The 11,094-nt window shown below is 36.1% G+C and overlaps 2 protein-coding genes across 4 annotated transcripts; both read left to right on the top strand.

The window, feature by feature from the left end:
- The first annotated feature begins 1,089 nt into the window (after positions 1-1,089).
- Positions 1,090-3,614, top strand: si:dkeyp-67f1.2 (uncharacterized protein LOC556106 homolog). 2 transcript variants are annotated; one of them, XM_067587138.1, is made up of 9 exons: positions 1,090-1,267; positions 1,355-1,453; positions 1,546-1,587; positions 1,761-1,884; positions 1,976-2,034; positions 2,932-2,982; positions 3,071-3,155; positions 3,237-3,363; positions 3,487-3,614. In XM_067587138.1, the coding sequence occupies exons 1-9, from the start codon at positions 1,255-1,257 to the stop codon at positions 3,586-3,588; spliced, it is 702 nt and encodes a 233-aa protein (XP_067443239.1). In that variant the 5' UTR covers positions 1,090-1,254; the 3' UTR covers positions 3,589-3,614. The 2 variants fall into 2 exon arrangements, with proteins under 2 accessions (XP_067443239.1, XP_067443240.1); XM_067587139.1 differs by lacking the exon at positions 1,355-1,453.
- Positions 3,615-5,255: 1,641 nt separating this feature from the next.
- On the top strand, positions 5,256-10,219 carry LOC137181437 (protein FAM107B). Of its 2 annotated transcripts, none has more exons than XM_067587140.1 (5): positions 5,256-5,396; positions 6,596-6,647; positions 8,514-8,709; positions 8,798-8,948; positions 9,467-10,219. In XM_067587140.1, exons 1-5 carry the CDS (start codon positions 5,373-5,375, stop codon positions 9,569-9,571), a joined length of 528 nt encoding a protein of 175 aa, XP_067443241.1. In that variant the 5' UTR covers positions 5,256-5,372; the 3' UTR covers positions 9,572-10,219. The 2 variants fall into 2 exon arrangements, with proteins under 2 accessions (XP_067443241.1, XP_067443243.1); XM_067587142.1 differs by having other exon boundaries at positions 5,295-5,396; positions 6,596-6,642.
- The last annotated feature ends 875 nt before the right edge of the window (positions 10,220-11,094 follow it).

Genomic DNA, 11,094 nt, shown 5'->3' with positions numbered 1-11,094 from the left:
ACATTTTGTGCCGTATTTTTTTTTCTTAAATTTTTCACCCATCTCTATATGTGTGGTTTGCTCTTCAGTAGTCACATTGAACCTTGACTGTTTAAGCAGCTACTCACCTTTTTCCTGATGAAAAAAATGACATAAGATCAAACTTACCACAATAACTTTAATAAAAGTATAATATATATAATATATAACATCACCGCATTACTCCCTGTAGAGAAATGCTTTTTTTTATTTCCAGACAGGCAAAAACCTGAGCTCAGCTTCAAGGATCAGCTTACTGACATGAGGATTTAACCTTTTCTTTAAGGGATTACTATGCTTTTCACCATCATTTAGTCACCAATCTCTTGTTCATGTGCAAACAGTGTTGCCTGTCAATCAAAAATATGTTTAATGTAATACATTATGTCTACAGAAACACCATAGACCATATTTGACCTGTCTTTATTGTCTGTTCGTGCTCACTCTTAGGCAGGTTTCAGTTGAAAAAGGTATTTTATTCTCAATGATTATTAAATGTATAAACTTTATATGTATATAACTTCATGTTTTATGAATTGATTTACATCTGATTCTGTTATATTTTTAGTTTCTTATCATTGTGTTTGTCTATTGTTTCTCCTTTGATTTTTTTTTCTCACGGTTTGCAGCATTTGTTGTGTATCAGCAGTTTTGTGCAGATAACTCCACACATCATATGGGATTTACTCAAATTTACATACAAATAGAAAAGTCTGATAAATGACACAGTGATTCTTTGAACCCTTTTTTCATTTACTCATCATATTTGAAATATGAGGCCCGTGGCCTTTTTTTTTTCTCTCTCTCTCTCTCTCCTTTTTTGGTGCCTTTCCTTCTCCAGGTTTCAGATGCTTGTTTACCCACCAGCTACGCACAGCCTGCTGTATGCAGCCTGCATTGTTCTGTACAAACAGTATCTGTTACTGGTGGACACCTCCCCATATTGACATTGTCAAAGAGAGCAACTTGATCATCTAGTTCACTGTGGGTGTGTGCATATATAATTCCACACCCTGGTTTTTACGTAGCACAAGTAGGAGCACTGCCACGTTTATTGCATATCCAAAGGCCGTTCACACAAGTCACTGTTGTAGGAACGATTAGATCAGGGCATGTCTTAACATTTAAGACGACACCAAAGCTCTGCTGCAATATTTCCTGTTTATAGGAAGTACTTCAAGTGCATTTCAAAGGTTTTGCTTTTAGGGAAAGACAGCTCTGAGATTTGTCGCAGACATGAGATACCGAGGTGAGATTTTTCTTTATTTAAAAAAAAACAGATAATGTCAGTTCTCTGACCATACATTTACATTTATCTGCACTTTGTGGTTGACAGCTGTCTTGCACATTGTTGCTGTAATTGTTGTTTTCCTAATAACATGGGAAATCTCAAACAATTCATCTGAAATACACAAGAAAGCAAGAAATATTCTTGGTGAGATCATTTGTTTCTTATTAGATTTTAAATACTGAGCTACTTTGTGTTTTCCTCATCTCAATAATTTTGTGTCCATTCTGTCATTTTAGGGATGAGTAATGCAGATCAAATCAAAACAATATTCAAAATAAGTAAGTCAAACATACTAAATTTTTTAACAGAAATAATTATTCTCTCTGTTGTTCGGTTATGGTAGAACTTATCTTTCTAACATCACACATGACTTTCACATTTACTGAATGTTTTGCTTTGTTCTTGTAAGATCAGAAATGCTTTTTTCCATCACTCTGTTCTGTATCTGTAGCAACACCTGAGACTGCGCCAAAATGTGGCCTCTCCAGAATCTGTCCACCTGACCATTTTGCTATACATATCAGAAGTGGAGCCGCCAATGTTGTTGGACCACACATCTGTTTTGAGGGTAAAAAGTATGTGTTTATGTGGTATTTCCTGAATAAATGAAATGTTGAGAAAATAGTCAATCTGCAGTGAATCTAAACTTTAAGGGTATTTCAACAGCATCATGGCTCATGTGTTGAATAATGTGGGACCAGGACTGAACATTGTGGTCATAAATGGTGAGTAAAAATACTTTCTGAAACCTCTGCAGCACACTGAGAAACAGACCTGTAAATTACTGGTATGCATTGAAGGATTAAGGGATAGGTTCACAATTTTACAGATCTGTCTTAGAACAAATCATATATAGTTTTGCCACATTTACAGTCTTTTTAGCATCAAATTCCCTCTTTGTGTTTCCCTGTTTAGCTGTGGTGGAAGTATAGTAACAAAAAGAGGAACTTTGACACTAAGAAGACTGTTACGTTGAAAGATATCTACTTGATTTGACTAATTTGGATGGCTGAAGCTTCATATTAGTTTCAGATAAACTTTTAAACACGTTTTTGGACAGAAGGAGGCTTGTGGATTTTGACCCCCCTCACTTACAATGTATTATGAAGGGATCTTCTAATGGTCTGTATGAGCAGGAGGAATGATTATGACAAGAAAATATTTCAGTGTTCATTTGGGCACCCGACTGTTGTTTTAAGACAGACTTGAAAAAATTGTGAATCTGTCCTTTAATCAACCAAATTATGAAACATATACAAGAAATAATTTTAACTGTTGATGCACTTTTATAAATTACATTTTTTAAAATTATAATTATTAACAGTTTTGAGTTTCAGAGTTAATTCCTGAACTTGGAAACAGCAGTTGCCAAAACAAGCACACCACAATTTATTAGCTTCTGGAGCTTTCTATCGTATTACATGTTCCTCATCAGCAGTAAAGCACTAAAAATGAGGGGAAAATCCTGTAAGTGCTTAAGAAAACCCACTTTTGTCTATGAAGATCATGTGATGTAATAAAAAGCTCCAGAATTGCTAATAAACAGACCTTGAGGAGATGGCTGTTGGTATGTTGTCATGTTGTGTGTATTGTCAATAATACAGTTTTTTGTTTCATCTCAGGTGAAAAAGGAGATGTGGAAAAATTTGGCTATCTTAACATGAAAATTGGAAGTAAGGGTTGTTTTTTAATCCCTTAAACTTGTTTTCATTTTCAAAGTCTTTTGCAACCTTTAAATAACGGTAACTACTTTAACATAAGAACCAGAAGACATCCTGGCGTACCTGAAGGAGATTGAAACCGGAATGATTGTTATGGTGGCATCATATGACGACGTGACAACAAAGTAAATCATTATCACAAAGATTCAGCAGCTAAATTGATTTCATATCACACAGTCTGACTCTTTTGTACTTCTTTGTGGCAGAATGACAGATGAAATGAGGGAGATATTCGTTGGAATGGGAAGCACTTTGATCAAGTCTGTAAAACGCAGAGATAACTGGGTGTTTGTAGGAAAAGCAGGGATGAGAAACAACAGCTCCTTTGAGAAGGTCAGTGACTCTGCTCTGTGATTACATTCGTTCTATTTGTGTCAGTTAAGATCATTTATTTTCTTTTTAAAAAGCATGAAAATTGACTGCAAACTGATGTCTTCTTCACTTTTCACCTGTCAGCAAGCTGTTAATGATGAGAAAACCAACATTTACGAAGGATGGCCCGCGACGGTGGAGGTGGGCGGCTGTTTCCCCCGAGGCGCTGATGGACAGAAACTTTAAAGGACATCACTGATGAACTGGAAAATATGATTGAAGTTTCCTTTTTAATGGTTTTCAGGCTTTCAAGACTTATCTCTGCAAATGATGTCACTCCGGTTTTACATTTCAAACAGTTTAAACGCTTTAATTTATTGCTCTTAATATTCACTTCACTTTGTATTTTATTAGTATGCTCTCCCCAACGATGCACACTCTTAAACTCGTGTTCATACCATTATTCTTACGTTTCTTCTTTTCCAACTTGCTTATACTTGTTCCTAAAAATTTTATTCAAACTTTAAAATATTCAGCTCATGTATTACATCTGTGCCTCTATTCAGATTTTTCTTTTATATCTTTCATACTTTTGAAAATATTCAACTTTTTCGCTCATTCGAATGAAACTTTGAACATTCTGCTCATCTTTTTGGACCCTTTCAGCTCCTCTTCAACCTCTTCATACTCATTCATGTTTTCACCCAGAAACATCATTCAAACTTCACACCAGTCACCACCCTTTGTACTTTATCACATCGGTTCCACTTTTTCATACCTTTCATGCTCTTTCCAGACCTTCACGGGAGATTCAAACTGTCTAAAACTTTAAATCAAAGTGTTTTCATCACTTACACTTCAACGGATCTCACACGTTGCATGTCGAGTGACATCGTCTTTCAGTTTAAACACTTGAACTGGCACTAATGCTTCTCTAGTTTCTACTTCAAGTGACACTTCCTGCTCAGTTTACCTTCACTTCCACTGACATTTCAACTCCTGTCGGTGCTTGAACTTTAACTCTTCAGCTCCTTTCAGCAATTTCGTTTCAACTGATACCTCAAGTTGGTGGTGGCGCTGACACCTAAACTGATACTTCATCTTCATTCAGTGCTTACAGTTACAGGGAAACACGTCCTTTTTAACTGCTATTTCAGCTTCTTTCGGTATTTGTGTTTCAACCGTCACTTCAACTGTTTTACTATTTAAGCAAACTATTTTAACTATAACTACTTTGCTACAAATTATTTTAACTATTTAAAAAAAACTGTTTATTTTAACTATTTAAAATGTTTCAACTACAAAATTGTCATTGTGTTACTCTTTTTTTTTTTTTTTTTTTTTTTTTACCATTAACAGTTTTTTTGTTTGTTTTGTGTTTTTTAGGTTCTTTTTTCATCCCAGATTAAGGGTCTAAGGATACTGGGCGTTGTACAGTACATTGTACACATTAAAAAGGCATCTGAGGCAAATGTCATTTGTAATTTTGGACTGTATAAATAAATAAATTATCTTGACTTGACTATGACTGTTAATAATAATAGAATGTGCAAAATAAAATCAGTCAAGGTTATAGTGTTATAGTGCTAATGTAACATTTTACACTCATATGGATACATGAACTGTAACTATTACTGGTTGAACATGCCGACATTTTGTCTCTCTGGGATAAATGAACAACATTTCTTCTGATTCAGGGATCATTTATCATTTCAAGAGCAGTTGCTATCTCATATTTCTCACTTTTTTTCAGTACTTTCCATGGAAGTCGTCGTCTTTCTCTTCTACTTCTCACATCACTTCTCAATATTCCTTTTCTTATTTGTTCCATACTTTGTACTGTAAATATTCTTTGAGCACTTTGGGCCTGTTCTCAAGGGTTTGTCCTACTGGGAGTTTCCTCTCTCTGGCATTCTTGGTTGGAGGAGTAGAGAGGGAGAGAGAGTAACCTCGGATAATTGTTGAAACTCTGTCCACTGTGAGCCCAGGAGGGGTCTGTGCAGATAACAATCTGGATTTATACTGAGGACATGGGAGTCACTCATGGAAAGAAGGTAAGATTGTTAATTTCTTCTTCACTGTGACGCAAAACGCTCACATGAAATTCCTAAAGTCTAATTGCGAGAATATCCAGCGGAGGCATCCATGTGGCAAATATGCAGCACTTTCTTGATAAATTGTGCTCTTGAGAGAATTAACACTGAAAAAGACACATTTTGGGGATTGTCTGTCATAATAAACAGTGTATTATTGGTGTATATTTTAGCACATGGAGGCTTACCTCAGTTTTCTTGTATTTTGTTGGTTTTCCTGGCAGGCCTTTTCTGCTGTTTCATTTCTGAAAGACAGTGAATGCTCAAACCAAACACAGGCCTTTATCCAATGAGAAAAGCCTTGCCAACACTGAAGAGTGGGCCTTGGAGAGTGTTTATCCCGTCATGTCCTATTAATTCTTCTCCACACATTATCCACTGTGTGAGATTTAGCAAAGCAGCAGGGGTCTCCTCTCATCATCCAAACAGCAGAGGCAACAGCAGAGTTTGTCATTAAAATGCCTCATCTAGATTGATTTTTACTCATTTTGACCATTCACTGTCATACTGGAGGCTGGTTTATGAACAGATTTAATGCTGTTACTTTTTCTTTTTTTTTTTACGAAGGCCAGACATGGTGCAGCTGAAACTGAAATGTTAACAATGCCAGAGCTACAAAAAATGTTGTCTGCTATGTTGCATTTTGCTACATATTCATCTAACAATTCTATCAAACAATAAAAACAGAAAGAAAACAACTGAGGCAGTTTAGTCCAGACTGAATTCCACAGGGCAACAATTCTTGTCTTGACTATTAATTCTGCTCCAGCAAATGAGTTCCTCAGTGGGAATCAAACTGCGTTTTGTTTGATCCTGCCATAAATGAGATGGCAGCCTTCCACCTCACCACTAAGGGCACTCGCTTCACTGGAGATGTGGAACTAGAGCCGACACTTTGTTTTGTGTGTCAGCATCATAATGCTGCTTTGTGTGGTTCACAGCGCTCACTGACATTTGCATGAAATTACATTGTTGCCTGCACTGGGAGATTTCTATCTATTTTTTGATAGCTATCGTGTTTGACAGTATATTTTTTTTATTATACAAGCCAGTATTTTGAAAAAAAAGCAACACATTTTATGGATAAGTTAGTAGTAACTACAGTATGAGATCAATTCTATTCTATTTCACATGTGATTTGTCTTTTTTTCTGTTAACAGAGAGATCTTCAGCATTTTCCAGGTAGAAGTGAGACACACCTGAACAGGTCAGGTGAGTTGATTATACTGTTAGTTAATAATACTGTTGATTTCTGTGTCATCTTGCCATTTGTCAGACTCATGTTATTCATTTATGACACATCCAACGACTCTCTTACTGTGAAGCAGCAGGGTATCAGCCACTAAGCCACTGTTCCATCTATAAAGTTGATTATTATCATCATTATCATAAAGCCGCGGGTTAATCTTGTGATCTGTTTGTGTGACTGAGGGAAAAAAATGAAAGGAGGTAGCAGGGATATAGATGGTGCCATAAAAGCACATGTGTACTGTAGTTGTTTGCAGTAGAGGCATTTTTATTGTTTGTGATACTGTGTCAATAAAGTCTATAAAGGTAGACCAGAATTTGTTAAGTCAACGAACTTTTATGGGGCCGTCAATAAACCATTTGCCCAGTAACATTCAACATTCAAGTCTCTAAACTCAGTTCAGGTTCATGTTTTACAACTGTGATGTGAAGTTGTAATTGTTGTTTACAGTTGAAAATGCTGCAGGTTTATAGACTGTTGGACATCTAGTCTTCATAGAAAAAGGTTTTCATTTTTGACCAATGAAGTGTTTTATAAGTTGTCTTACATACAGCGTCTTGCTGTCAAGAGGATGTATATTCCCACATCTATCTGTAATCCAAATGGAGAACTAATGACACAGTACAGCACTATAAATACTAATGACTTTGGTTAGACAGCAGATTGTCCTACAAAACTCATGTTGAACATCAAAAACTAGAAATTCAAATTGTATTCTTGTACTGGAACAGAGCTTGTTTCTCTTTTCAAAGCAATAAACACATTATACAATCTACTGTCCGCATTGGATTATGGAGACATCCTGTATGCTCATACTGCTGCCACCACCCTTAAACCACTGGTTGCTACCTACCACAGTGCCATTAAATTCATTACACCAGACAGTTATTGCACTCACCACTGTGAGTTATATGAAAAGGTCGGATGGTCATCACTTACATGTAGAAGGCATCAGCATACCTGTGTCTTCATTTATAAGGCCTTGCTATCAAAGTTATTTAACATCCTTAGTTGAGTTTAGAGCTAATAACCGATGACACCAGATCACAGAGCAGGTTGTTCCTCATACTTTGCACCTTAATACTGGAATGAACTGCAACACAGCATTAAATTAGAGACACATGTTCATCTGAGGGGCTTAAAAGTTTTACAAGCTAATATTCTTCATAATGTTTGGGATTGTTTTAAGTAGTAAGAAGTGTCTGTGAGTGTGTATGATGTGAATGTTCTCAGATCTTGATCTCAATGACATTTCCTGAATAAATAAAGCTTGAAAAATATAAATGAAAAAAATTAAGAATAAAATCACCTTAACGGTCAGCTTACTTTATTTGATGGTCCCCGAGATTTCCATGGTGTCACTTGCATCAAGGACACCTGAAAAATCATGCACCACTAAGGTTCCAAGGGCATTTCGAGTCTGTTTGAGACTGTGGGATGCGGTGTCAGTGTTTGTGGTAAAAGTAATTTCCAGTGTTTCTTAGTATCACTGAGAGCATTGTAAATAAGTGCAACAAAGACAATTGCGCTGAGTAACTTAACTTGTGTTTGCATGTGGTGTGTCCTCGAGCAGTCTGGACTTAAGAAGCTGCAAAGGAGTGTATGGCTTATTTTCCACACCAGGGTTTTGTCATAATTTTTGATCTCATCACTGAGACAATAGTATATAATAGTCTGTTTTCCCGCCATATGATTTTTCTATGCAAATTTCTTTCCTGTTTAGAAATGTAACATTCACAATTATACTGAATTGTAGACTTACTTTCATCCTGATGTTTATTATTTAGTAGATATACAGTATGGGTTTGTTGGTAAGTTTTCTCCTTTAGTCTCAGTAATGCAGACACACCAAAATGAACTGGAAGACCGATCCCCAGAGCTTCAGGCTCTTCCATCCCAACCACAGAGTGAGGACAGTCAGGAGGAGAGCAGTAATCTCATCAGACCCCAAAAACCTCTCAATCCTTTAACTGCCTCCAAGAGCCACCGGGAGCTCCACAAAGAACTGCGGATGACCCACAAGAGGTTGGACACAATGACAATCATGGACACTGATGGACACTTCAGTTTCCTTGTTCAAATAGATAACAGAGTATTTCTGTGTGTCTGTCAGGAGAGTATGTCAAGAGGGGAAGACTGAACTCCAGCTAGCTCTAGAAAAGAGGAAATGGGAACAAAAGGTGAAAGCAAGCAGAGAGCTGGAAGAGAAGAACCGTTCACCGCTTCATCAAGAGCTGTTGAAAAGACATCAGAGGCTAGAAAAGGTAGGACATGTTTTCACATTTTTCACAAAAATTGTTGTCACATCTGCCGGGAAAACATCATAATGGTTGATATTAGGAATAAAATGAGAAAGCAACATCTCATTAATTATTTTATCATATAAAAATGTTCAGTATTTCCACACAGAAGATTGGCATTGATCTGGAGGGTTTATAGTACCATGTGGAGCATGAAGTTGTTCTGCAGTTGGCCAGTGGAGAGCAGTGCAGACACTGTTTCAGACTGCAGAAATCCAGTCTTGGACTAACTCACTTGTATTAATGCCCTCTGAGTGTTCTAACTATATGAACTAAAAGACGTCACATGTAGAGATTTAACTAGGCTGCTCTATTTACAAAGGTTTTGCCTTTGTGTTAAGAAGGATTAAGGATTGTGTGGATCTTTCAGGCGTTTGGGGAATTAAACCAGACCTCAATAATCTTGTGAAAATGGCGCCTGGTCACTGCAGCTACACATATGAGCTCCAAATTTAAGCATGTTTTCTTTTTTTTCCCCTCAGCTGGAAAGAAACAAAGGGCAACAGCAAGATGAGCCAGAGTTCCTCCGAGTCAAAGAGAGACTGAGAAGGACCGCAGTGTTAGATGCAGGAGAAGAAGAAGCTTGAGAGTTAAGATACGTGATTATATTATTTGGCACAATGGACCGTTTGAAATAAGTGACTGGCTCGAGAGTGAAAGATCTTCACCATTAGACCTTCAGTGTGTATTGTTTAAAACCGGTAAAATAAATAGATAATACAGTATTCATCATCAAGACGATCAAGATATTTTCATTAAATCTATATGGCTGCATTAGACTGCTGGATTATAATATAGAAGATACTTTATACTAATGTGATAATATTTAAAACTCTACATATAACATGTCTCACTGTTTGTGTCACTATTTTTTAACATGTCTGTAATATTTCTTGCTACTCTGTCCGTAACATTCAACATGATGGATGTGTTGTCAGTATAATGACACAATTGGTAGTTTTTGAATACTCGCTTTAAGTTTTCCTGCACTTGCCACAATTATATTACAGCTAAATTAGGTGTGTTTTATATTGTGATGCTGAGAAGTGAGTTATCATCAATGCACTAGTCAAACAGTCAGGTATATTTGAACGAGGTATCAAGAGGACATTGACATGATGTCTGCCAAGGTGATTGATGTCACCACTGAGAATTACTGTAAATTTAAGATGACTCTTGTGTCCTTTGTGTGCCTTTTGGTAATATTTACATTAAATAAATGAACATGAGACTGATACATTTGAATGTTTTCTCATTACATATAAGTGTGTTCACATAGTAATGAATGTACAAAGTGAAAAACATAGGAAAGAGAAAAACAGAGCAAAGTCTAAACCACTAAATTACAACCACATATGTGTTAAATTTAAAAAAAGTTCTTGTAAACAGGTACTTCTATTGGAAAATAATAGATCATGTAAATTAATGTATACCAGAATGAATAAAGATAATATTTATCTTTACAAGTTCTGAACATTGAATAATCTTCAAGGGCAGACTATACACCTGAAGACTGTAATGATATTCATTACAGTGATTACCTGCAATTTTTTTTGAGGCTGTGCTTTGCTGGTATTTTGCATATTGCTCCCTCAGTATGACAATATTGAGTGACAATATACAGTAAGGAAAAAGTAAAGTAGTACAAAAACTTTGCTGCCCATTTGTAATCTGTTTATATTTTTGTATTTTTGCAATTCAACTGTACTTCACAAACTACGATACTTTCTTTGTACCCCATATTCAAAATGAAGTGCAGCGTAATGACAGAACACACAATGCATAGACAAGGAAGTTTTATTTCATTTCCTGCAATCATATCTCTGTGGGTACAAATCTTTGTATTTTCTTACAGCTTGTTCAATAACCCATGATGCATTGCATCCATACATTTGTAGCTCAAAACAGCTTTACAAAAAAGGATATACAATATATACTTATATTTATATATATAATATACACGTGTTTCTTTATGCATTTAGATGTGTTTGTAATGGGTAAAATAAGCTTTTTTTTTAAGAAAAAAAAACACAGCCAAGTGGAAACAAATCCCAGGTAAGGTTCAACATAAGGTCATTACCAGACAAATAATAGCCAGTTTATCAAAGTC

The sequence above is a fragment of the Thunnus thynnus genome, chromosome 4 (assembly GCF_963924715.1).
Source record: "Thunnus thynnus chromosome 4, fThuThy2.1, whole genome shotgun sequence".
Lineage (NCBI taxonomy): Eukaryota > Metazoa > Chordata > Actinopteri > Scombriformes > Scombridae > Thunnus > Thunnus thynnus.
This window is presented reverse-complemented; position numbering and strand designations above follow the sequence as displayed.